Source organism: Camellia sinensis, chromosome 9, assembly GCF_055761805.1.
Source record: "Camellia sinensis isolate YWXY chromosome 9, ASM5576180v1, whole genome shotgun sequence".
In the NCBI taxonomy this organism is placed as follows: Eukaryota; Viridiplantae; Streptophyta; class Magnoliopsida; order Ericales; family Theaceae; genus Camellia; species Camellia sinensis.
Window position 1 is genome coordinate 26,264,910 of NC_138969.1, and position 23,806 is coordinate 26,288,715.

The 23,806-nt window shown below is 35.2% G+C and overlaps 1 protein-coding gene and 1 long non-coding RNA gene across 2 annotated transcripts; both read right to left on the reverse strand.

Annotated features, from left to right (window-relative positions):
* Positions 1 to 3,187: 3,187 nt before the first annotated feature.
* LOC145798511 (uncharacterized) lies at positions 3,188 to 3,761 on the reverse strand. Its single transcript, XR_014339477.1, has 2 exons — positions 3,630 to 3,761; positions 3,188 to 3,512 (listed from the first exon to the last, which is right to left on the reverse strand). It is a non-coding gene; the product is annotated as an uncharacterized LOC145798511 (long non-coding RNA).
* Positions 3,762 to 6,466: 2,705 nt separating this feature from the next.
* Positions 6,467 to 12,940, reverse strand: LOC114291117 (KH domain-containing protein At4g18375-like). The gene is made up of 8 exons (XM_082886360.1): positions 12,683 to 12,940; positions 11,501 to 12,111; positions 9,907 to 10,398; positions 9,224 to 9,463; positions 8,862 to 9,128; positions 7,750 to 7,805; positions 7,568 to 7,664; positions 6,467 to 7,017 (listed from the first exon to the last, which is right to left on the reverse strand). The coding sequence occupies exons 2-8, from the start codon at positions 12,086 to 12,088 to the stop codon at positions 6,886 to 6,888; spliced, it is 1,872 nt and encodes a 623-aa protein (XP_082742486.1). The 5' UTR covers positions 12,089 to 12,111; positions 12,683 to 12,940; the 3' UTR covers positions 6,467 to 6,885.
* Between the last annotated feature and the right edge of the window lie 10,866 nt (positions 12,941 to 23,806).

The following is a 23,806-nucleotide window of genomic DNA, read 5'->3' on the forward strand; positions in this document are numbered from 1 at the left end:
GTATTTTTTAAAAAAAAAATTTCACAAATATTATACTTTTTAAATATATTATGTTAAGTGTGTCTAAAAATTGAAAATAATTACTTAAAATATTAAAAAAATTCATTAAAAATATTAAAATAAAAAAAAATAAAAAACTAAAATTTTTTAAAAACTGTTTTTTAAAAATTAGAATCAAACAAGCTGTATAGTTTTATATAATTCTACAAAGTTTCTCCTTGATTTGATTTTGAAATTTTTTTGATTGAAGAGTTTACAGTGGAGTACACGTATGAAATCCAATGGATGATAGGATAGGATAGGATAGAATTGGATACACTACCACGGCGTACGTCACCTCTGCTAAAAGTTATGCAAAATGATAGAGATCACTAATTAGTGATTGTACTAAGGATGTGTGTTTTGTGTCTTACTTTTTTTTTTTTTTTTTTTCCTTATCACATCATTAGTGATGGTATTAGTGGTAGGAATTTAATTGTTGAAAAGTTATTGGTTGATCAACACTACATGATGCATGCATTGTAATGGAGAAAGTGAAGAATCATAATTTTATATTAAGTAATTAAAAAAAAATGAGAGACAAAAAAATTTGTGATTGAGATTTCCCAGAATCAACTAATAAATAATTTTTCCACCTTTGCACTACATAGCCTCTAATTTGTCATCATCTGATTGGGCCGATTCAAGACCCCCGGCTGCACATTATCATTCCCCAGGATAAGGTTGAGTTTGGTGTGATTTAATTGATGAAAACTTTATCCTTGTGAGTATTGGGAGGATAATTTTGCCATCATATCTCATCTCTTCAAACATTTTCATACTCTTTTTTTATAGGTATCAATTCAAATTTATATTGATGATTCAAACCATTTATCTCATAGCCTCAAATCTATGCAAATTTTGTTTTATAAAACAAAAATGTAATTTATTCTCAAATTTATAATTGTTCAATAAAACTAATTTTTTACATGAATAACATTTATTACAAAGTTTATGAAACAAACATTTCCAATCACCGGTGCAAATCTAAATTAAAACCTATAAAAAGAGTAGAAAGAAATATTAAAAGATGAGGAATGAAAAAAAACTAACATGATACAAATTATTATTTTAAAATTTATATTTTTTTATCATTATTTTTTTCCCCCCCTGTTTCTACTTTCTCGTTTTACACGCTACTCTAATCACCACACCCCGTCACCATCTGCAACTCAATGGAAAAGTTACTGATAAACAGCGTGTAAACCCGTAGATAGAAAGGTTAACAGATAATGGGGTGCTTTAGAAAATTGGTAAAAAATTAATTTTTTAATTTTTTTTATCTTTTTATGAATAAATTATGTGAGAAGTGATGTGACTTAAAATTAGTAAAAAGTTGAAAGTTTTACCAGCTTCCCAATACCACAAAATATTCACATTGCTTGACTACACTTTTTAAAAAATACTTTTCAAGAAATTTTATTTTTTTATTTTTTATATATTTTTTTTATTTTTACTGAATTTTTAAAATATTTTAAACAATTTTTTTTTTTTACGTTTTAGACATACCTAACATAAATATACTTAAAAAATAAAAAATTTGTAAAAAAAAACTTTTTAAAAATTCACTAAATATCAAAAATAGAAAAAAAAATACGAAAATTCGATATATTTTTTTATATTTTCATATATTTATTAATTTTTTAAAATATTTTTTTACAAATTTTTTACTTTAAATACATCTAAATAAAGTACATCTAAAAAATAAAAAAAAAATATTTAAAATTTTAAAAATATTCTCTAAAAACAAAAAATACGAAAATCAAAAAACTCAATTTTTAAAAGACTTAATCCAACAAACTCAAACCAAACAATACTGAATAATCTTTCAAACTATAGTCATCCTTCGAACCAAAAAAAAAAAAAAAAAAACCCTTGACACACTTCAAAAGTAAATTAGAAATGCAATCGTAACGTTACAAAGAAAAGTCCACAAAAAAATGCATTACAAAGAAAAGCACATTTCCTTTATACCTTCCATGCTTTTCCCTTAAACAAACCAAAGAATATTATATATATGAACCTCATGCTATACCAACTAACAAAATACGTATGCCTTCATTTGAAAAGAATGCTCGAGTTAAATTTGAGACTATTTTAATCACAAAAAGACAAAATAAATTTTTTAATTTAATAAGACAAAATATCGCATCAAATCCATAATCATTACATTCTTTTTCTTATAAAAAGTCAAAAAAATCAAAAAATCCTTTTCCAACAAGATTTTTTACCCTTAGACTAAAATAACTAAAAAACAGAATCACTTTCTAAACGAATCCCATATATATATATATATATATATAGATATAAAGAGAGAGAGAGAGAGCGCGCGTCGCTATACCCCACCCGCTGCCCAACCTCTAACAAACATTGGGTTGGGTGTAACGAATACGTGGTGTCAACACTAAAATGACAACACAGTATCATAAAATGACATCACAGAAATATTTGATGCAACTATATGGGACTTCTTATTGGTTGATGACAACACAGTATCACATATTTGCATCAAATATTTTTCTCCACTGACCAAAGAAAGAAAAAGCAGAGAAGAGAGAAAAAATAAGTTTTCAAAATAAATTACAAATAGATTGAACAGTTTATCAATTTTAATAATTAAAGTTACAGTTTTTCCATAAATTTGTAAATATTTTGTAAAAATACCACTTATTTACAATTTTCCCAAAAAGATAATGGAAAAGACAAAAGAACCAAACAAAAAAGGGAAAATATGAAAGAATGACAACAAACTAAACAAAGCCATAACTGACAAATATAAACTGGTTCTGAAAATGCTAGAGAATTCTACTTAAATGTCTCACATGTGTGGGACCCACACCATGCAGGTCCCGCATGAGACCCACACTTAAGTCAAATATTTGATAAAAATTTTAATAAATTTTTTGAGATTTGATTTTCCAAACCTTATAAATTCATATACATCAAACCAAACAAAACTTAAGTCCCATCAAGTAGAGTCGGCTACATGAATTATTCTTCTCCACTCAACAACCTTATAAATCCAAATGAAACAGCTAAAATAAAATAAATTTCTCTAATAATTCTCCACAAAGCATTTAAAACCACTTAATTTGCACTAGCGTGTTTTGATTTTTATAACAAAACAGAGGATCATCTACCCAAGAACTGACGCAAAACCAAAAATAACACCAGAAATATATATTATTGTTACCATCTTTCATATTCTACATAGCTCAAAGATAATTAATCATATCCCTACACATCCTCAAATAAACAAAAACAAAAGCAAAAATTATTTCCAAAATGCTTCCAACTCCAAATACACTTTATAACCCCTCTCAACCTCATCACTCAAACCACCAAGGCTTGAAACCAGAGCAACCAAAAATAATGAAATCCAAGTGTACAAGAAAAGCTTTACACAACCCGAACACGTAAGGCCACACATAAATCAATCTTTCCAGTCACCTTTTTCCCAGAAGAAGCCACATCTGCCACTACCTCTGTGCTTATCACTACATATAAAACTATATTGTAACCATTTCCGTCCCCCCACCCAAAACTGTGGCACAAACACCCCACCACCCAAAAAGAAAAACCTACCACACCCACTGCATTACTACAATGTTCCCAAACACACCCACTTAAGTTCTGAAACGATAAACTGATACAGGCATATGCCACAGGGAAAATGGTGCAACAAGAAAGATACGAACGCGCTAAACAGACTACAAGAGTAGATAGAAACAGAGTATCATTTGATGCCTTGATACATATTAAAGGCAAGCATAACTTTTCTGGAGTAGAAAGATGTCATCACCAACATTTCACTACACAAACAATATCTGTCTGGTAGACTACAGCTAAGTTCAGATGTAACACTAAAAGGATGGGGTTATGGGTCTGTAACTGATCTTTCTAACAGCTGTTCATTAAGAAAATGAATGAAGATAGATTATATTCAGCTTGATTTCTTAGAGATACGCTATAGATACTAGGTCAGGGAGTGGAAATACTACTACCAAATGTACAAGACAGGCTGCAAACTTATATCCTTAGTTCAAAAAAGTCAACAGACTCGTACCCAGTATACAGGACATTAAACTTTAAAGCGGTAAGTTAGAGAGCTACTGCAAAACCCCGCAGAAGAATCCCTCCAAAACGGCCATATACCCACTTGAAGAGAAAATAGATAGAGGAATTGCGGATATCGTATAAAAAGTCCAAATAACTTTTAAGGCCAAAGTTATCCTATAGATGTATTCATGCCTATTTGAAATGCAAATCATAGTATTCAGTCTGATGGGAATGGGAACGAAACACGAGATATTTTTCATGAAATATGGAAAAAAGTCTAGAGTAGTTCATAACAGAGTAATAGAGTTGTCGGGTTAAGCAGTAGTGCAAGTCCGATGGGTATTTTTTGTTATCTTAATTAAATAGGAAGTATAGAACAATGGCATCTAAGCTACCTCCTGCAAGGCAAGTATATAGCAAGGTCCAAAGAGTAGAAACACACCAAAACGATGCATTGATAAGTATCAATATGACAGAAGAAAACACGCGAAGTATAGTGAAACAGAGAATTGGACTGGGTTGGGTGTGTTGGATATTTATCCCAGAGCTTCTACTTACACAACAAAATGATCTCCTTACACATTTTTTAATTAAATCCCCATCAAAAATTCAAAATTCTTCCTGTTATCTCCTTTCACCTCTCATAATTTCAAACATACCCTCATTACTAAGCTCCATTCATCTCTTTACACCCTGCACCTTTCAAACCTCACACCCACCTCAACCATCACTGCCAACCACCACAGCCGCCACCACCTTCAAGCCCTCTCCCACCCCCGACCTCCTTCCCCTACCCCAGTGACCACCAACCCGCAGCCTCGACCCACAGCAGCTCTATCCAATCCAAGAGACCTACCCCCTCTGCAGCTCTCGCCCACCCCAGTGGCAACCACCCTGCAGCCCCCCAACGCACCCCAAATTTCATATATAGAATTTTCAGAGGGGAGAGAGAAAATCTAGGATTTTCAAAAAAGAAGAAAAAGTTCAGATAACAAGAGCCGAACCATGGCTTCTGTGTGGCTTCATGGAACCAATTCAATTCCAATGTTCAGGTCCAGACAACCGAAGCTGAACCAATGGCCTTCATTTGGTTTCTTCATGCCAAATCAATGGTGTTCATTCAAAGACCGACCACCAAATGGAGGGGGAGGGGTTGGGGATGGGTGGGACGTTAAAAAGGACGGGAGGGGAGAAGGGTAGGGAGGAGAGAGTTGCAGGGGGGTTTGCAGTTGGGAAGGGGGGTTGCAGTGGGAGAGGGGGATCGCCAGTAGGGGAACGGGCATTGCAGTCGTCGGAGGTGGCAGCAGTCGCTGTTGGTAGTCAGAGGTGGTGGCAGTAGCTGCGCCGAGGGTGGTGGTTGGTGGTGCAATAGAGTTAGGGTTTGAAAGGAGAAGGGTGTAAAAGATGGTTGTGCAGACAAATTGGGTTTCAAGTGTTTGTGGGTTTAATGGTAGTTTTAGAAAGGGATAGAAAATTGTAATTAAAAAATACACACTTAGGGATGAATAGGAGATAATTTTGTTGTGTCAATAGAAGCTCCCACAAACCAGACTGGCTACTTGAAAACCCAAGAAAACTTTTATGCTTCTAGGGTTTTTTTTTTTTCTTTGGTCCTAATACCAAAGCAATAGAGATTTATGAATCAAAGAACTAAGCCATACGAAGGCATTGGGAACCCAATCACTTGAAAATATAAGAGTGGTGGCTATATAAAAAAAGGAAGAGCTCCAATGCTGAATCCAGAAGGCAGCAGTGAGGTTCATTCAGAGTGGTGTAATAAATTAGGTGGAAAGCTCCTTTGCACAAAATAACCAAGGACTATTAAGTATATTCTTGTGAGCCACAATTTCTATTGAACAGTCAACTAAGAATGGAAAAGGTTGGCAGGATTAATAGACAAATTCTAAAAGACCATTAGAAGGCCATCAATCCTGACAAGTTTTTAGATAAAAAGCATTTATTGATTTTTCTGGAATCACAGAATTAGATTTCCAAAAAAGATTCATGATGGCATAAGTTATAAAGGAATCCCAACAAAGACAAAGCATCAGCTGGAATTTGAAGAAACGACAATTCTCGTGACTTAATTTTAGCTGTAGATTCTTCATATAAACAGGTCAAGCACAGAACTCAAATTAGAAGAAAGACGGGGGAAAGGACAATGCCATATAGCATGCATAAGTCATTAGTTCAAGAAATTGAGGTGTACCTTTTCTGTGAAACTAATCTGTAATTGTCAACCAAGTCAGGGAAGTAAAAAGAAAAAGAGTTTAGAACCAAGTTCATTTCATTGTGCATCAGACAGGATATCTTCTCAAGAAGATGAGAATAAGAGGATTGTATGGCAACACTAATTAAAACATCCATGTATTATGAATCCGACAATTATGGTTATTACTGAAAGTACTCTGGCACGAACATCAAAGTTATAGAGCAAAACAGTATTTGCAAATAAGATGGAATCCACACTAACCAAGGATAAGAATTAATAAAACACTTTGAAAGGAGAGAAGATCCTATCAGTTCTAAGACAGCCGCAGATGAAGAATCGATTAAGCAACATAGACAACCTATATCCACAGAAAATAGAGCCTGCAGTGAATCTTCCGGCACAATCTTGATAGGCTTTGTTATGAAAAAAAACAGGATTGCAACAGACAAAACCTAGAAATGAAGCCCTCTCCAAGACATGACCTAAAGGAACTAGAGAGAGTAAACATTTGAGGGAGAATGCTCCATGATCTAAACCAGAATTCACCTTCAAATACCAAGAAGCATCCTCATATTTTAGGTAGACATTATAAATGCCTGAATCAAGTTTTCAGCTGCACGCTTCTGCTCAGATGTGCCAGATATTAGAGCCACACGATCACCCCGGGAAGATTTGGATTCAGAGATCTCTACAACTGCTCCAGATATCTGGAAGAGAAACAAGTGCAAGTGAGAATGTCATTTGATCAAAGTGAGAGTTCAAGGTTAGTTATGGGCCCAAGTAACCTCCCCAACAGATAGATAATCAGTCGCCAAGAAGCAATTATGTATCTCAGATTGAAATCTGATGGACGGTTAAAAAACAATAGTTGAAGCAGACTAAAGTATTGGCCATCAAATGTATCTCAGGATGAAATCTGATGGACAGTTAAAAAACAAGAGTTGAAGCAGACTAAAGTATTGGGCATCGAACACGAAAAAGGCCGAGACATTTTATAGGGTTCAATCTATGACTCTATGCCCTAAATCAACCAAATTAGATGTTGAGCACATTAGTCCACCTCCCCTCTTTGATGCTAATGGCACCACTATTATATTGTATGATATTTGCCTCAATGATATAGTGATTTAATCCTCAAGTTTACGATCCCCATGAATGTCAGTCATGGACCGCCAAACAAAATGTGAGCTCCCTCCGTATGAAAGATAATCAACCAAAATTTAAGTGGATTAAGAAAAGAAGAAAGAAAGAACCAACCTTACGGATGTTAGCTATATTAGCCCCGCCCTTACCCATCACTTTACCCACTGCATGAGCAGGAACCACCATCTCAAAAGTTGATGGAGGCGGCAATCTGTTTACAACATATGGTATAAAGACATCAGGATCAAATTAGAAGGGAAATATAGTAAGAAACTCGTGGCCATAATAATACTAACCCTCCATACATCTTTGACGAGTATGAAGACAAAGATCCATAGCCATTGTCTCCCATCTATCAAAAGAGAAACAGCCACTCAAATAAGAACCACAAGAACAGGGGTGGCGTTAAAAAATTAATTAAGTGGACAAAACAGTGAAAAAATTAAATAATAAAATACTGAGATAAACACCAGTGCAGGAAAAAGAGCAAACAATAAATCCCACAAAAAAATAACTTGAAATTTGAAAAACTAGACAATAGGCCACACATCGATGAAATAATTAACAATATGTTTCAGAGGTGGGACATTGACAAGTTAATTAACATGTTTCCCTAAAAATGCATCTAATCGTCAAGAATTACAATCAACATGTTTCATAGGTGAGACAAACAATATCTTTCACCATCAACACAATCACCACTGCCGCCATTGTCACCACTATAGCACCACCACTATATAACCACCATATACCACCAAAACTATCACAACATCGCCGCCATCACTGTCACTCTACTATTACCGCCGCAGCCACCCCTTTACCTCCGCCATCACTTCATCACTAGCACCACCATCAATACCATCACACAACCGCCACTGCCACCATCACTCACTCCACTACCACCATCTTCACCAACTCTATCCTACCTCACACCACTTCCTTATAACCACAACCGTCATGCCAACACTACCACTGTCATTGCCGCAACTATCTCACTACACAAACACTGTCTCGCAACACCACCACCACGACGCTGCTACCAAACCACCACCACGACATGAAGTGTAAAGGAAAAATTAATAAATTTCAAAGTATTACTTTTTTTACATATCAAACAATTTGATTAAATTTATTTAGCACATAAATTTCAGTAGATACCAAACAGTTTTTCAAATTAAAAAATTCAACTTTTAAAGTTTTCAGTTTTTTATATTTCAATTTTCAGTTTTAGGAAACAATGCCTAAGTAAATATTAAAACAAAATAGAAAAATAAGCAAGCACATTGCCATTAATGTACCAAAGAAAACTTGCAACTGGAAAAAAAATGAATAACAAGATCTAAAAATATCAAATGACCGTAACACTAAGGAAATAACAAAGAAATCAAATGCCACAACATTGACATACTGATAAAGATCCAAATCCATAAAGGCTGCCTGAAGAAAGCATGCCTAAGCCACTCCCAGATTCAGCTCTCTGTTCATAACCCATTGGAGCAACTGGGGGAACACTAGGCAAAACTGAAGGCATAGAAAAACCAGTACCACCAGAATACATAGAATCGGCACCAGCAGAAGTATTATGACCACCTTCCCTGTCTTTTAAGACGTCATCTCGAAGCCGCAGAACGATTTGAATAAGTGCATCCCTCACCCTACTAACTTCCCCAACCACCTATGCAGAACAAAACACGTCAATGGAAAGCAAGGTAAAACTACACAAAAATACCAATTATACTAAAAAGCTTATCAAAACAGCATGAAATATACCTCAACAAGTTCATCGTTGGAATCAGCACACTTGGGCTTCTCGCCTTTGGAGATACGGACATCAGCTTTAGTTCTCTTTCGGATCTCATTTATGATTGAACCACTTTTTCCAATTATACAACCAATAACTTTAGATGGAACAAGAAGCCGGATAGTTACAGTCTCATCATCTTCATCATTTATCTTCCCTTGCAGCAATAAAACAGCTTCAACTGCTATGGATTTCATGTCATCCATGGACTGCCAAAAAAAGTGGTGCAAAAATATCATTACACATGGAATGAAGAATACCCTCAACAGCAGGTTTCCCAACCCAACAACTCAGAACATGATCCAACATTAAATAAATGGATGCAGATAAATGATGGTATTTAGATGCCATTACATACAGTCATCAAAATAAAAATAAATGGGGCACAATAAATGAAGTCAAAAACAATTCTTCAAAAAATAAAGGTATTTTACAAACCCATGATAGCACGTAGAGATGATCCAAATGTACATATATATACGTGTGTGTGTGTGTGCAGTAACTTGATCTGGGTTACAATTCCCCAATCAAAGTTAAAAACAGTGAGGAAATCAAGCGGCAGAGCAGTTTCTCCCTGTCCTCATGCTAACTTTTGGGCACTTGACAAAGAAGTCAGAATATAAATAAAAAGGAAGCAGAAAGAAAGCTATACCTCTGTTGAGGTGATGGAGATGATACATTCATCACGATCAGCCTTATCATCAACCTCAATACGAGCACCACTGGCCTGTCTCACACTTTTTATTGAACCCCCTCCCTTGCCAATAACGCGCCCAATCATGTCAGAGGGGCACAGCACTCTCACAATTAACTCCTCTGATCTTGATGTACCACCATAACCAGAAACTACAGGAAGGGCAGAAGAATAAACAGGCCAAGTGCTCCCTGCATCAGCATACCCTGAAAGTTCCGGAACATGTGTAGCACCTAGGACAGGAGGAACAGATCTGGATGGGACAATAGGATCTACACTTGGATAGAGTCCACCAGCATGATAAATAGGAACGTCTGAAGGGATAATGATGCTTGGAGGGGCTTCAGGCACATTGGTGTCAAGAGGAATCTCTTCCTTTGGACTGAACTTGTACATGATTGCTGAAATTGCAAACAATGCTCTCTTCACTGCATCGGGCTCACCAGTTACCTATTTACATTGCGACAGAAATTTCATAAACCACACAAATTTTACCAATATCAGGCCATTTCCAAAACAAATAAGTCCAAATAATTGGAAAACAATGTAAATAGTGACTGAAAGGCCACATCTGTGTTGCAAACACAATTGTGCACAAGTATTGAGCATGGAATAAAATATATGGCAACATATCGAGATTTTTAAGAGTAGAATTGCAGTCTATTAATGTTTTCTTCTTCTTTTTTTTTCTTTTTTTTTGGGTAGAACAGAAGTACTTCAGGTAACATCGCAGTGCTTAAGGAGAGGTGGGGAATGGAACCCGACCAGTGAGTATGGGAGTACGGTGACCCATCCACTAGGCCAGGTCAGCTGCTCATGTATAAATGTGATTGAATCACAAAAGATTGCAAAATATGATGGATCGCAAATGGCTTTCCACATAATTCATATGAAATTCACTACATGATAAAAATTGCAATATATCCCACAATATTGCAAAATGTACATAGCAGTTATGGCAGAAATTATTTTGTTCTATTCACTTACCTTAAATCCATGCAGCAAAATATATAAGTACGAACATCAATAACCAATTTCTAAATTCCATTGGGTGAAAAAATCTACTAATATTTATGTTGTTTGAGTGAGGAAGGCATCTATTAAGAAAGCGCATCTAACAACCTACTATCAATTCCATCAGTATGACCAACAGAGTGTTAGTAATGAAAAAGTTGAAAAACATTTAAAAAGGTCATCCTTCTCTCTTCTCCAATAGTATGTGCAAATTATATATCCTTTGTAGTTTGTATTGACATTTATTCATTGGTAATGGCAAAATTTACATCACAGTAAACAATTACCCATACAAAAAAATAAATCCAGGCTACCAAAAAACCAAAAAAAAAATATATATATATATATATATATATATATGGTTCTTCAGATACTATAACATCTGGCCGCATTACAAGAGATAGCATGTAAAATGATTTTATTTTTAGACATCATCTTTCAAAATTCAGCATTCTACTATCCAAATCCATTAAAGCAACTGAATGCAAATAAATATATACACATACCACATAATTTTCAATTTAAAAAAATAACTAACCACAACAAAGTTGTCAAACTCCATTCCACATGAATGAGTGGGATCGCTAGCATCCTTTGCAGTAATCTTAATGTTTGTCCTTGTCTTGCTTCTCAGTCTTTTTATAGTGGACCCAGACTTCCCAATAATGTTGGCAGCCTGGCTGGCGGGAACAAGAATGTGACACTCTTCCTTGTCTTTCCACTTCTTGTCCGAATCACCAACTGAAGCCACTGCATTTGCAATTGCAGCTTGCACCTTCAGAAGAGCATCTTGGGCAGGACAAAGAGGCTCTCCGTCATCGAATTCGTCATCCACCTCTACTTCATCTTTATCCTTCACGTAGGAATAGATTAATATAACTCTATCCTTAGCACCAGGGAACGGGTCAACAACCTTAACCCTGGCCTTTGTCTCTTGCCGTATCGAGTTTATCACTTTCCCACTCTTTCCAATCACACTCCCAATAAACCCATCTGGGCATAGAATCCTATAAATGATCAGTTCATCATTACCCTTGTCATCTCTATCATTTCCCCGTCTCTTCTGATTCTTTCTATCTCCATCATTGTCCCTATGGGAACGATATCGCTTCCCAGTCTCACCCATTCTTCTATATCAATAATTGCCTCCTGATGACACCAGAAATAAGTTTCAAAACTAGCCATCCATCAAAATCAATGAAAAGGAAAGAAAAAAACAGAAGTTTGACTTATAATCTTTTGTATAATAATAAATATCTTATAGAATTGAATGCTAATTGTATTAGTCTCAGTTCAGTCACCCCAAACAACAAATCCCACAAATTCTTATCAATGAAACAGAAAAATTCAGAGTCAAGAGAGGTAGAAAAGAGAGGATCTGAATTTGTATAAAATTCATAAGACCCATTAATGAAACTGAAAAAAAAAATTAGAACTTTAATAGAGATAGATGGTTAACTCAGTTAAACAAAACAAGAATTCTTGAGAGAGACAGAAAGAGAACTGTGAGAAGACAACAGTTTCAGACAAACAAGGTTACAACACATAAAAAATTTTAAAAAAATAAAAATAAAATAAAAAAATCTAGTAAATAGTTTATCGGATACAAATCCAAAGAGCGAAGAGTCTTATAAACAAAAAATACAAATTATAAGAACTTATTATAAACCTAATTCGCGAACGCTGATATACTGTTGGAAAACCTAGGAAACGATCGTACCTGCAGATGAGAGAATCCAATTGAACAAAAACCCTAGGCGAAGGAAACACGAAGATGCTTAGAGAGAGAGAGAGAGAGAGAGAGGGCGCTGAGCGATAAAGTTATAGATTGCGAAAGCATCGGTAAATTCGAGGTACCATCTAGGGTTTGAGATTTTTGAACCGGTTCAATCCGGTAACCTTCGGGTTTTTTTTTAGTATGATTGCTTTTTGATCTGTGGATAGTGGGCCTGTAGTTTTTTTTGAATCGAGTGGGCCTGTAGTTGGACCGGGCCATCTCCTTTCTTTATATATATTTTTTGTTAAATTAATAAAGGCCTTGGGAAATTAACTACTTTAGTTAGTTATTTAATTTTTTGAACTATTTTAATTTGGTTAAAATAATTGTTTGGTAAGTGAATTAATTTTTTTTGTAGTTTATTCAAGTAAGAGAAAAAATGAAATGATTATAAATTAGATGTAATATTTTATCTTATTAATTATTTTAGTCTATTTTATTTTTTAGTGGGCTATTTTAACTCAACCATTTTCTCAAGCACTCCAATTAACTCATGTAATTTTAGTCTTCGTTTGGGAATAGCTAAAATAGCCTGGCTTTTTGGCTATTTTAGCCTGGCCTTTTTACCCTCGTTTGGTTTTTGTTTTTGACTTTTGTGAAAAAAAATGTAATGATTATGGTTTGAATGTGACATTTTATCTTATTAATTTATGTAGCTAATTTTGTCTTTTGTGTTTTTTTAACCAAAAAATCAAAACCAAACATAGCTTTAATTAGGACAAAGTGCATCTTAATTTCTTAAATTGATTTTAATTTTATCTAATTATATATTTTGACCTAAAAAAATAGAATAAAATAAAATTACATACGTCCATATGAGTTATAGTCAAATCAATAAGATTTTAAATGGTTAAAGAAAACATGTAATACAATATTTTAAGACGATGATAAATATTAAGATAGTTATAGATTGGGGAGGGGAAATGTGAAAGGGAAAATGTGGTGCAACTCTAAGAGAGGGATAAATGCCAATTAACGACATTGAGCTCAATTAAGTGGAAGAGTTTATGACTGTATTTGTCATGTTTCGTGCATAAGGAGAACACATTATGGGAGAGTTAACTCAGCCAAACATGTTGGAAAATGGCTTTATATAAATCTTATTTTTTGTTAACTTTTAGCATTAATTAAAGTAGGATTCAAGCGTTATTTTAAACGTTTGTAATTGTAGTCGTGTTTAATGCCACGCAGTGAATAACATCATATATTTGGTTACTCAAAATCATTTCCGGATGAATGAAAATTCAACGTGCATTTTCGGATTCGTGGATATAGCTTTAGGTGAGTTTCTTACACATTTGTAAAATGTGCTTGTCCCACATTGGAAAAGCTTAACGATTTATATGGGTATATAAACTCTAGCTTGGGATACTTCGGATAGGCCCCAAGGGGTACCCAAGTTTGTAAAAATGTGAGGTTATGGGTAAAGTAAGCTAGATCCATTGGACCCAAAACAAAAACCATATGCGCACCGCTGTCCATTTGGGTTGGGCTTATTCGACCCAATACTTATCTTTTTGGGCAAAAACCATTTGTATTTTATTTATTTATTTTTAATTTTGATTTCAAAATTTAAAATAAATTGGTCAAGTTTTTTTCCTTCACCTAAACAGATCCCGAACAAGTTCATACCTATTGAATCCACCCCGAATAGGTTTTTCTACCTGTTGAATTTGTCTGAACAGGTTTCCTATCTGTTGGCACCTATTCGGAAAAGCCACATGTTCTCCTAAATACACCCTGCCATTCCAGCAATTATGGGCATCCAATTTTTCCTTAGCATTTCATCTTTCTTCTTCAAGTTCGTCTTTGTGCTCCTATATCTATCTACCATTTTAGTTTCTAAGAAAAATGGAGAAAGAATTACAACATTGTTTGGTTCGCCAGACTTGGTCTTGTAGTGCTGCAAATCAAGTAGATAGTTGTTGCATCCGGGAAAGTAGACACCGTTAAATCTCGAAGCACAGGAGCGAGGGCAAAATCTATTTTAAAGAGATTGTATCCAACACAAGACTTGACTTATATTTTCTGTAAGCAATTGATTTGGAATTTAGTTTATATAATTATTTTTTGAATTTATTATTTATTATTTTATTGTTTATTTTTATTTATACATTTATTTACACATACACACATCCACTGTGGGAATAACAATCTTAAAGTAGATTTCTTTTTTTTATTATTTGTGTATTAGATAGACGAATATTTTGTTTTGGAAAATTAAATAGTAGTCATATACTGTTTAATTTCTTAAATAGTAGTAATATGCTATTTAATAATTTCTTTGATAACATAGTAGTCATATACTGTTTATCATTGGAATTTTGTTACAAAATATTATTCTGTATATTTTGTGTGTAAATTCTATTCTGTACGAATTTGTGATTGATACATTATTATTTCGTCAAAAATATGAATATTGAAACAAACAGTACTGAGACTGTTCGTACTTCGACCCCCATACTCGTTGTGCCAATGATGACTCCGGCAGTACTAGTAAATCATGGGGAGAAGCCAGAAAAATTCAATGGAAATGATTTTAAAAGATGGCAATAAGATAATGTTTTATGAAGCTTCGACACTGAACGAGGGAGAAACTGACTGGCAAGTGGTTGTCGTAGTCAATGCATGGAAACATGGTGATTTTCTGTGTCGGAATTATATCCTCAATGGGTTAGACAATACACTGTACAATGTGCATAGTGTCAAAAGCACTGCAAAAGAATTGTGGGAATCTTTAGATCATAAATATAAGACAAAGGATGCCGGTACAAAGAAATTTGTTGTCGGTCGTTTTTTAGATTTTAAAATGATAGATTCCAAAACAGTTATTAGCCAAGTTCAAAATCTCTAATTAATTCTCTATGACATACATGCGGAAGAGACAGTTCTCAGTGAATCTTCCAAGTATCGACAATCATTGAAAAATTGCCACCATCCTGGAAAGAATTCAAGAATTATCTGAAGTATAAGCGCAAGGAGATGAAATTAAAAGAACTAATAGTGCGACTCATAATTGAGGAGGACAACCGTGGTTCCGACAAAAAGTCAAGAAACCATGTCATGCAGGCTAAAGCAAATGTTGTGGAACATGGACAAGGGTCCCAAACAAGGATCCACTAAAAAGATCAACAAAGGAATCAATAACGGGTTCAACAAAAGATTCAAAGGCAAGTGTTTTGTGTGCGGCAAATATGGACATCGCACTAAGGATTGTCACGTTCGCAAGAACGGAGGGAGTTCAAGCAGAAAGCCAACACAAGCCAACATAGCTGAAGATTTTTATCTTTCCGATGGAATGACAGACATCAATCTTGTGCAGTAGTCTCTGAGGCAAATTTGGTGGACAATCCCAAGGAGTGGTGGATGGATACTGAAGCAACCCGTCATATTTGTACAGATAAGAAGTTGTTCACAACCTATAAAGTGGTGAAAAATTGGGAACAACTTTTTATGGAAAACTCATCTACATCAACTGTAGAAAGACGAGGAAAGATTATGTTAAAAATGACCTCAGGGAAGGAACTCACTCTTAACAATGTACTCCATGTGTCGGAGATTCTCAAGAATTTGATTTTTGGGTCATTGTTGATCAAGAATGGGTTTAGATTAGTCTTTGAATTTGATAAGGCTGTACTCTCCAAGAGTGGAATGTATGTGGGGCGAGGTTACATGAGTGATGGGCTTTTTAAGCTCAATGTATTAACTATTGTACCAAATTTGGCTATTAATAATAAGAACACATATTTTGTTTATATTGCTGAGTCTTCTTTTTTATGACATAGTAGATTAGGACATGTTAATTTTAATTATTTGCGTAGACTTGTTTTTTTAGAATGTTTACCAAACTTAGAATTTAATCCTAATCATAAATGTGAGATTTGTGTTGAGGCAAAACTCACTAAGGCATCATTTAAAGTAGAAAGAAGTATTGAACCTCTAAGTTTAATTCACATAGATATCTGTGATTTAAAATTTGTTTAAACTAGAGGAGGTAAAAAGTATTTTATTACTTTTATTGACGATTGCACTCGATATTGCTATGTTTACTCATTGAGAAGTAAAGATGAAGCTTTAGAAGCTTTTAAGCAATAGAAACTTGAGGTTGAAAATCAACTTGGTAAAACTATTAAGGTAGTGAGGAATGACAAAGGTGGTGAGTATGATGTACCATTTAAGAAATTTTGTTCTGAACATGGTATTATTCATCAAACCACTGCACCCTATTCTCATCAGTCAACTACAGTTGCTGAGAAAAAGAATTGAACTCTTAAAGAGATGATGAATGTCATGTTGATTAGTTCAGGGTAACTTCAGAACTTGTGGGGGGAGGCGATTTTGTATGCTAACTTATCCTTAACAGGGTACCCCACAAGAAAATCAATCAAACACCTTATGAAGTATGGAAAAGTCGACGACCTACCTACAATTACCTCAAAGTATAGGGGTGTTTGGCTAATGTGGCAATCCCTAGTTCGAAAACGACTAAGATAGGACCAAAAATCATTGATTATGTGTTCATTGGTTATGCAAATAATAGTAGTGCATACAGATTTTTAGTTCATAGATCTTTAAATCCTAATATGCATGTAAACACTATTATTGAGTCAAAGAATACGTTGTTTTTCGAACACATTTTCCTTATAAGAAGACTGAAGAGTTTAAAACTCTCAAAGCTGAAGAGAGAAGTTCAAATAAAAGAACTTTTGATACTGCTATAAGTAGTAGTGAAGACCAAAATGATAATGATGCAGATGAACCTAGACGTAGCAAGAGGGCTAGGATCTCTAAATCATTTGCTCCAGATTTTCTGACATGCCTGTTAGAAAATGAGCCTCGAAACTTCAAGGAAGCAATGTCAAGTCTTGAAGCTCTATTGTGGAAAGAGGCTGTAAATAGTGAAATTGAATCAATTCTACAAAATCATACTTGGGAACTGGTAGATATTCTACTAGGGTGTAAACCTTTGGATATAAGTGGATATTCAAGAGAAAAACGAAAACAGATGGTTCAATAGATAAATAGAATACGAGGCTTGTTGTTAAAGGATACAAGCAAAATGAAGGCCTTGATTATTTTGATATCTATTCACCAGTGACAAGAATAAAATCTATTTGCATGCTAATTGCGATTGCAACTTCATATAATCTGGAGATACATCAAATGGATGTTAAAACAACCTTTTTGAATGGCGAGTCAGATGAGGAAATCTATATGGAACAACCGGAAGGGTTTCAAGTTCCCGGCCAAGAGAAAAAAGTTCGTAAACTTGTCAAATCCCTTTTATGGATTAAAACAAGCTTCGAAAAAATGGCATAAAAAATTTGATCACCCTATGCTTTCGGATGGTTTAAGATAAACGAATGTGACAAATGTGTCTATGTTAAAAGCACAAACAAAGGCTATGTCATAGTTTGTCTTTATGTGGATGACATGCTAATTATTGGAGCAATAATGACATGATTAAATTCACAAAGAAAATGTTGAACAAAAAGTTTGACATGAAAGATCTGGGAGTAGCAGATGTAATTATAGGAATAAAAATTACTAAAACATCTAAATGATATGCTTTATCTCAGTCTCATTATATTGAGAAGATTATGGAGAAATTTAGAAAGTATGACGACCGTTTTGCTAAAACACCTATTGACATTAGTCTTTATTTGTCAAAAAAATACAAGTGCAAGCATATCATAATTAGAATACTCTTGGATAATCGGAAACTTGATGCACTTAATGAATTGCACTAGGCCAGATATAGCCTATGTTGTAAGCAAATTGAACAAGTACACAAGTAATCTAGGGTCCGATCATTGGAAAGCGATAATTAGGGTACTTAGCTATCTAAGACATACCCAGAATTATGACTTACATTATACCAAATATCCAGCAGTACTTGAGGGGTACATCGATGCAAATTGGATATCGGATACGAAAGACTCAAAATCCATTAATGGATACATCTTTACCTTAGGAGGTGCTGCAGTCTCTTGGAAATCCTCCAAGCAGACATGCATAGCAAGGTCGACAATGGAATATGAGTTTATTGCATTAGATAAAATAGGAAAAGAAGCAGAATGGCTTCGTAATTTCTTAGAAGAATTCCAATGTTGTCTAAACCTGTGCCAGCTATATGCATTCGCTGTGATAGTGAAGCAGCAATAAGACGGGCACATAATCATATGTATAATGATAAGTTTTGACACATTCGTCGAAGACATAATACTGTTCGGCATTTGCTCTCACATAGAATAATTTCCATAGAATATGTAAAGTCAAGGGAGAATATTGCGGATCTATTGACTAAAGGGCTGGCCAAATAGCAAGTGTACCATTTATCGAGGAGAATATGATTAAAACCTATTGCTTAAAAGTCGTCATAATGGCAACCCAACCTAGTTGACTGGAGATCCCAAGATCTAGGTTCAAAGGGACAACTGAATTATGGATGACTTCATGTATCAGTAAGGAGGTTTTTCTCCTACCCATTTCTATGATAAGAAAAGTGATACCTGCAACGTTAGTAGGATAAGCTTTGCTTTTAATGATTCTTATAGCTTGGGCATCCAAGTGGAGTATGGCAGGATACTCTTAATAAGAAGTCACCTATATAAGTGCGACCTAGGCCGGTTCTATGAGAATTGGGAAGGCTAAATTTTCTAGAGCACTCATGAATTACCAGGTGTTGTTCAGGGCCAAAATGAACACAACCGTAAGAACCACACTGTGTTTGTAGATACACTATGTGTAGTCTATTGTATTGGCTTACACAAACAGCTGAATAGTTCAAGGCATCGCGTCCACTAGTTAGCTAGTAAGTCCGATAAGCTTTCACTAGAGGAGGTTCAAAGCCAAAATGTCACGACCCAAACTCGGCCCTATAGGTTTAGCACCGTAACCGGCCAGTAATCCGAGATTACCGAAGGCCTGCAAACAGTAGTACAATAAAATAGAGTACAGGGCCTGGCGGAAGCCAATACAGTAAATGAATAATGTCCATTGAGCTGTGTCAGTCTGTATGCCAAAAAGATTTTTCATGTATTCACATATACAAACAGTACAGTCTATACAAAATTTACAGTCACACAGTACAGGGACCTAATCCCTTGATAACAGTACAGTAAACATTCAGTCTATACAGAACAATAGACGGTACAGAAGGGGGAGTTGTAAAACACCCCTAAGCCATAACACGATAGGCTCGGAACCTCGCAGTGAGGCACAAAGGCTGGCTTGGCAAAACTGGAGTCTAACCCACGCTCCTAGCTCCGATCTGGTGGCTGAGCACCTACATATATATATAAACAGTGAGCTAGAGCCCAGTGAATAACATAATGCGTAAAGGGGTTATGAATGAAATGTCCTTACAGTAATGAAATCAGTTCATTAATCAATACTTCAGTCTTTCAGTCAGAACAGTTATTCAGTTATATGTGGTACATCCATTAGCATAGCAGTAAACAGTAGGTCTTAAAGACCGAGCAGTAATGATGGCCATCAATCAGTAAACAGTAGTGGTTCCACGAGGGAACCGACAGAGATCTCTGTAACAGTAACAGTAAACAGTAGGTGCTAAGGATGCCACAGTACAGTTCAGAAGATAGGACATACATTCATTCAGTAAACAATATCAGTTCAGTAAACAGTGCAGTTCAGTATTCAGAAGATAATCATTTGAACATGTCTTTACACAATTGTTACTCACAGAGTTCGGGCTACAGTATGCTAGAGCGTGTCTCTCCAGTCGCCAACCCTACACAGTTAACAGATTGAACACACTAAGCTACACAGTTGGGAAAGATAATAACTTAATCCCTAATGCCTCGGTGTGTTCTACATCTATATCCTCAAAAGATGTCTAAAACTAGGCCTAAGAATGCCTAGAATGGGATGAGGATGCAAAGATGCACATTTAAAAAGCATTTTCAGAAAAACAGAGTCCCGCTCGAGCGCAGGTTTACCCGCTCGAGCAGTCATGCAACAAAGGTACAAGCTCGAGCGTCAACTTTCCCGCTCGAGCGTACTGTAAAAGTACTGGATGGGTGAAATTTCCGCTTGACGCCCGCTCGAGCTTGAGACATGACTCCGCTCGAGCGGACTGTAAAACAGTGCAGAGATACTGGATGCTCGGATTCCACGCTCGAGCGGCACTTCCCCCCGCTCGAGCGGAAGTGCAGAATCTGGGAATTCCAGATTGCACCTCTAAGCTCAAACTCACATTCAAATGCATCAAAACCAATCCCCTTGGGCCCATTTTCTGGAAAACATTTATAAACACATAGAATATCCTAGTTCAAGCTCAATTTTGAGAAATCAAGGCCCAAGGGTGTTTAATTCAAACCCAATTTTCAAACCAATTTCATGAACAATATGAACATGCAAACATGCATGAATTCAAATCATTTCAAAGCTTCAATTTGATGCTCTAAGGAGCCAATTGTTCCAAAAATAAGTTGAAAACATGGACCATTACAAAATTATGAACATGCATGCGCCATTTACCATGAATTCAACTCCAAGAACACATGCAAGCATGAATTATGCTCTATATCAACATGTATGAACTAAAACAAGGCTTATCTCTACAATTAAACATGGACCACGCGACAATCAACTTAAAGACAAACCAAAAGGATGAAATTCATACCTAGGTCCCTTGAATGCAAGTCTAGAGGTTCAATTATGGAGTCTATACATCAATTCTTCAATCTCTCCAAACAATTCACAAAGTAGAACTCAAGATCAACTCAATTCTCTCTCACTCTCTATCTAGGTCGGTTGAGCAAGGAGAAGGGCTGAGCAAAATGTGTTTTGATTCAAGGTGTAATGAGGCTCAAATATATATATTGAGCGGGCCACTAAGGGTGGCAAGTTGGTAATTATGGCAACTTCGCAATTAACTCGTTTTAATCTAATTTAATCATACCTAATCATTTTTCAGATAACTTTACTATAAAATCACATTAATTATGACGATCATAAAACGTTAATCAATTCCGGATTCGGCCGCCGGTAAGGCCTTCAATTAGCAGTTTAAACACTAAAATACGAACAGATCAAATAAACAATCGACAGATAGAATGCAACACAATAGATATACTTGGCTAATTCAGTTTCAATTTCACTCAGTCGGTTCAATACTTTTAATCAGTTCAATCATCAGTCATTAATCGGTAAACAGTATGAGGGTTGTTACACAAAAGCTACCTATCTCGATGTGGTGTATCTTCTTAATGTATTCTTTCTTTTTCTGCATTTGGTTACATGTCTGTATCATGAATTTCATTCATGTGGGGGATTGTTGGAAAATGGCTTTGTATAAACCTTAATTTTTGCTAACTTTGAGCATTAATTAAGGTAGGACCCAAGCCTTATTTTTAATGTTTCTATTGGGTTCGTGTTTAATGCCGCGTAGTGAACAACATCGTGCATTTGGTTGCTTAAAACCATTTCCGGATGAATGAAAATTCAACGTGCATTTTCGGGTTCGTGGATATGGCTTTAGGTGGGTTTCCCACACATTTGTAAAATTTGCTTGTCCTACATTGGAAAAGCTTAAGAATTTATATGGGTATATAAACTCTAGCTTGAGATACTTGAGATGGGCCCCAAGGGATACCCAAGTTTGTAGAATGAGGTTATGAGTAAAATGGGTTAGACCTATTGGACCCAAAACAAAAACCACACACGCGCGCTGCCACCGTCTATATGTTCGTCCGGTCGAGCGGGCTGGACTGGGCTTGGACGCGAGCATGGGTGCGTGGTACGAGGTGTGAGATTGAGTTGGGCTTGTCTGACCCAATACTTATCTTTTTTGGCCAAAAACATCTGTATTTTATTTATTTATTTTTAATTTTGGTTTCAAAATTCAAAATAAATTGGTCCAGTTTTTTTTCCTTTACCTAAACAGATCCCGAACAGGTTCATACTTGTTGAATCTACCCGAATAGGTTTTTTCTACCTTTTGAATCTGTCGGAATAGGTTTCCTATCTGTTAGCACCTGTTTGGAAAAGTAACCTATTCTCTTATATATACCCTGTTATTCCAGCAATTCTAGGTATCCAATTTTTCCTTAGCATTTCATCTTTCTTCTTCAAGTTCGTTTCTGTGCTCTTACATCTGTATACCATTTTAGTTTCTAAGAAAAATGAAGAAAGAGTTACAGTCTTGTTTGGTTCGCCAGACTTGATTTTGTAGTGCTGCAAATCAAGTAGATAGTCATTGTATCTTGAAAAGTAGACGTCGTTAAATCTCGAAACACCGGAGCGAGGGCGAAATTTATTTTAAGGAGATTGTGTCCAACACAAACCTTGACTTATATTTTTTGTAAGCAATTGATTCGGAATTTAATTTATATAATTATTTTCTGAATTAATTATTTTTTAATTTGTTGTTTGTTTTTATTTATACATTTATTTACACATACACACATCCACTATAGGAATAACAAAACATAGTAGCTTAACATTCTTAATTCAACAATTGAATTTTTTTTTAATCAATCTATCTCATCATCAGAAATATTAATAGTTGTATTATGGAGTGTCAAAAGGTACGTATGTTCAACATTGAAAAAAAAGGCATATTGTCAAGTATGATACACTATTTGAAGTGCAAATTTTTTGTCACCACGTGTGTCTTCTTATGCTTGTCTCTGTTTAAAATTAGTTAAGGTATGCACAATCTCCCACAATTAAGTTTTGACGTTATCTTAAATTATGGTAAGAAATATTTGATACAATATATAAATTATTGACAAATTCTATTAGTATTAATATACTTAGAGTTATTCAAATAAGTCATGTTTTGGCAAGTAGAGTTGAGATACGCAACTGAAGTTAAAAGGACTTTTTGAATGTTGAACTTAGGTGCTACATTACAATAGACATCACTCGTTGTTGGAATCTCTTTTTCCTTTTTGAACTGTTTTAGCCAAGCATTTAGTCGTATGGATTTTCTATTTTGCTATAATTAGTTGATTGTTATATATACAGAGTTCAAACTCAAGAAAAGCCTTATGTTATGCACGAGTGAGCTCTAAATGAAAAAGGGCCTAAAATGGAAAG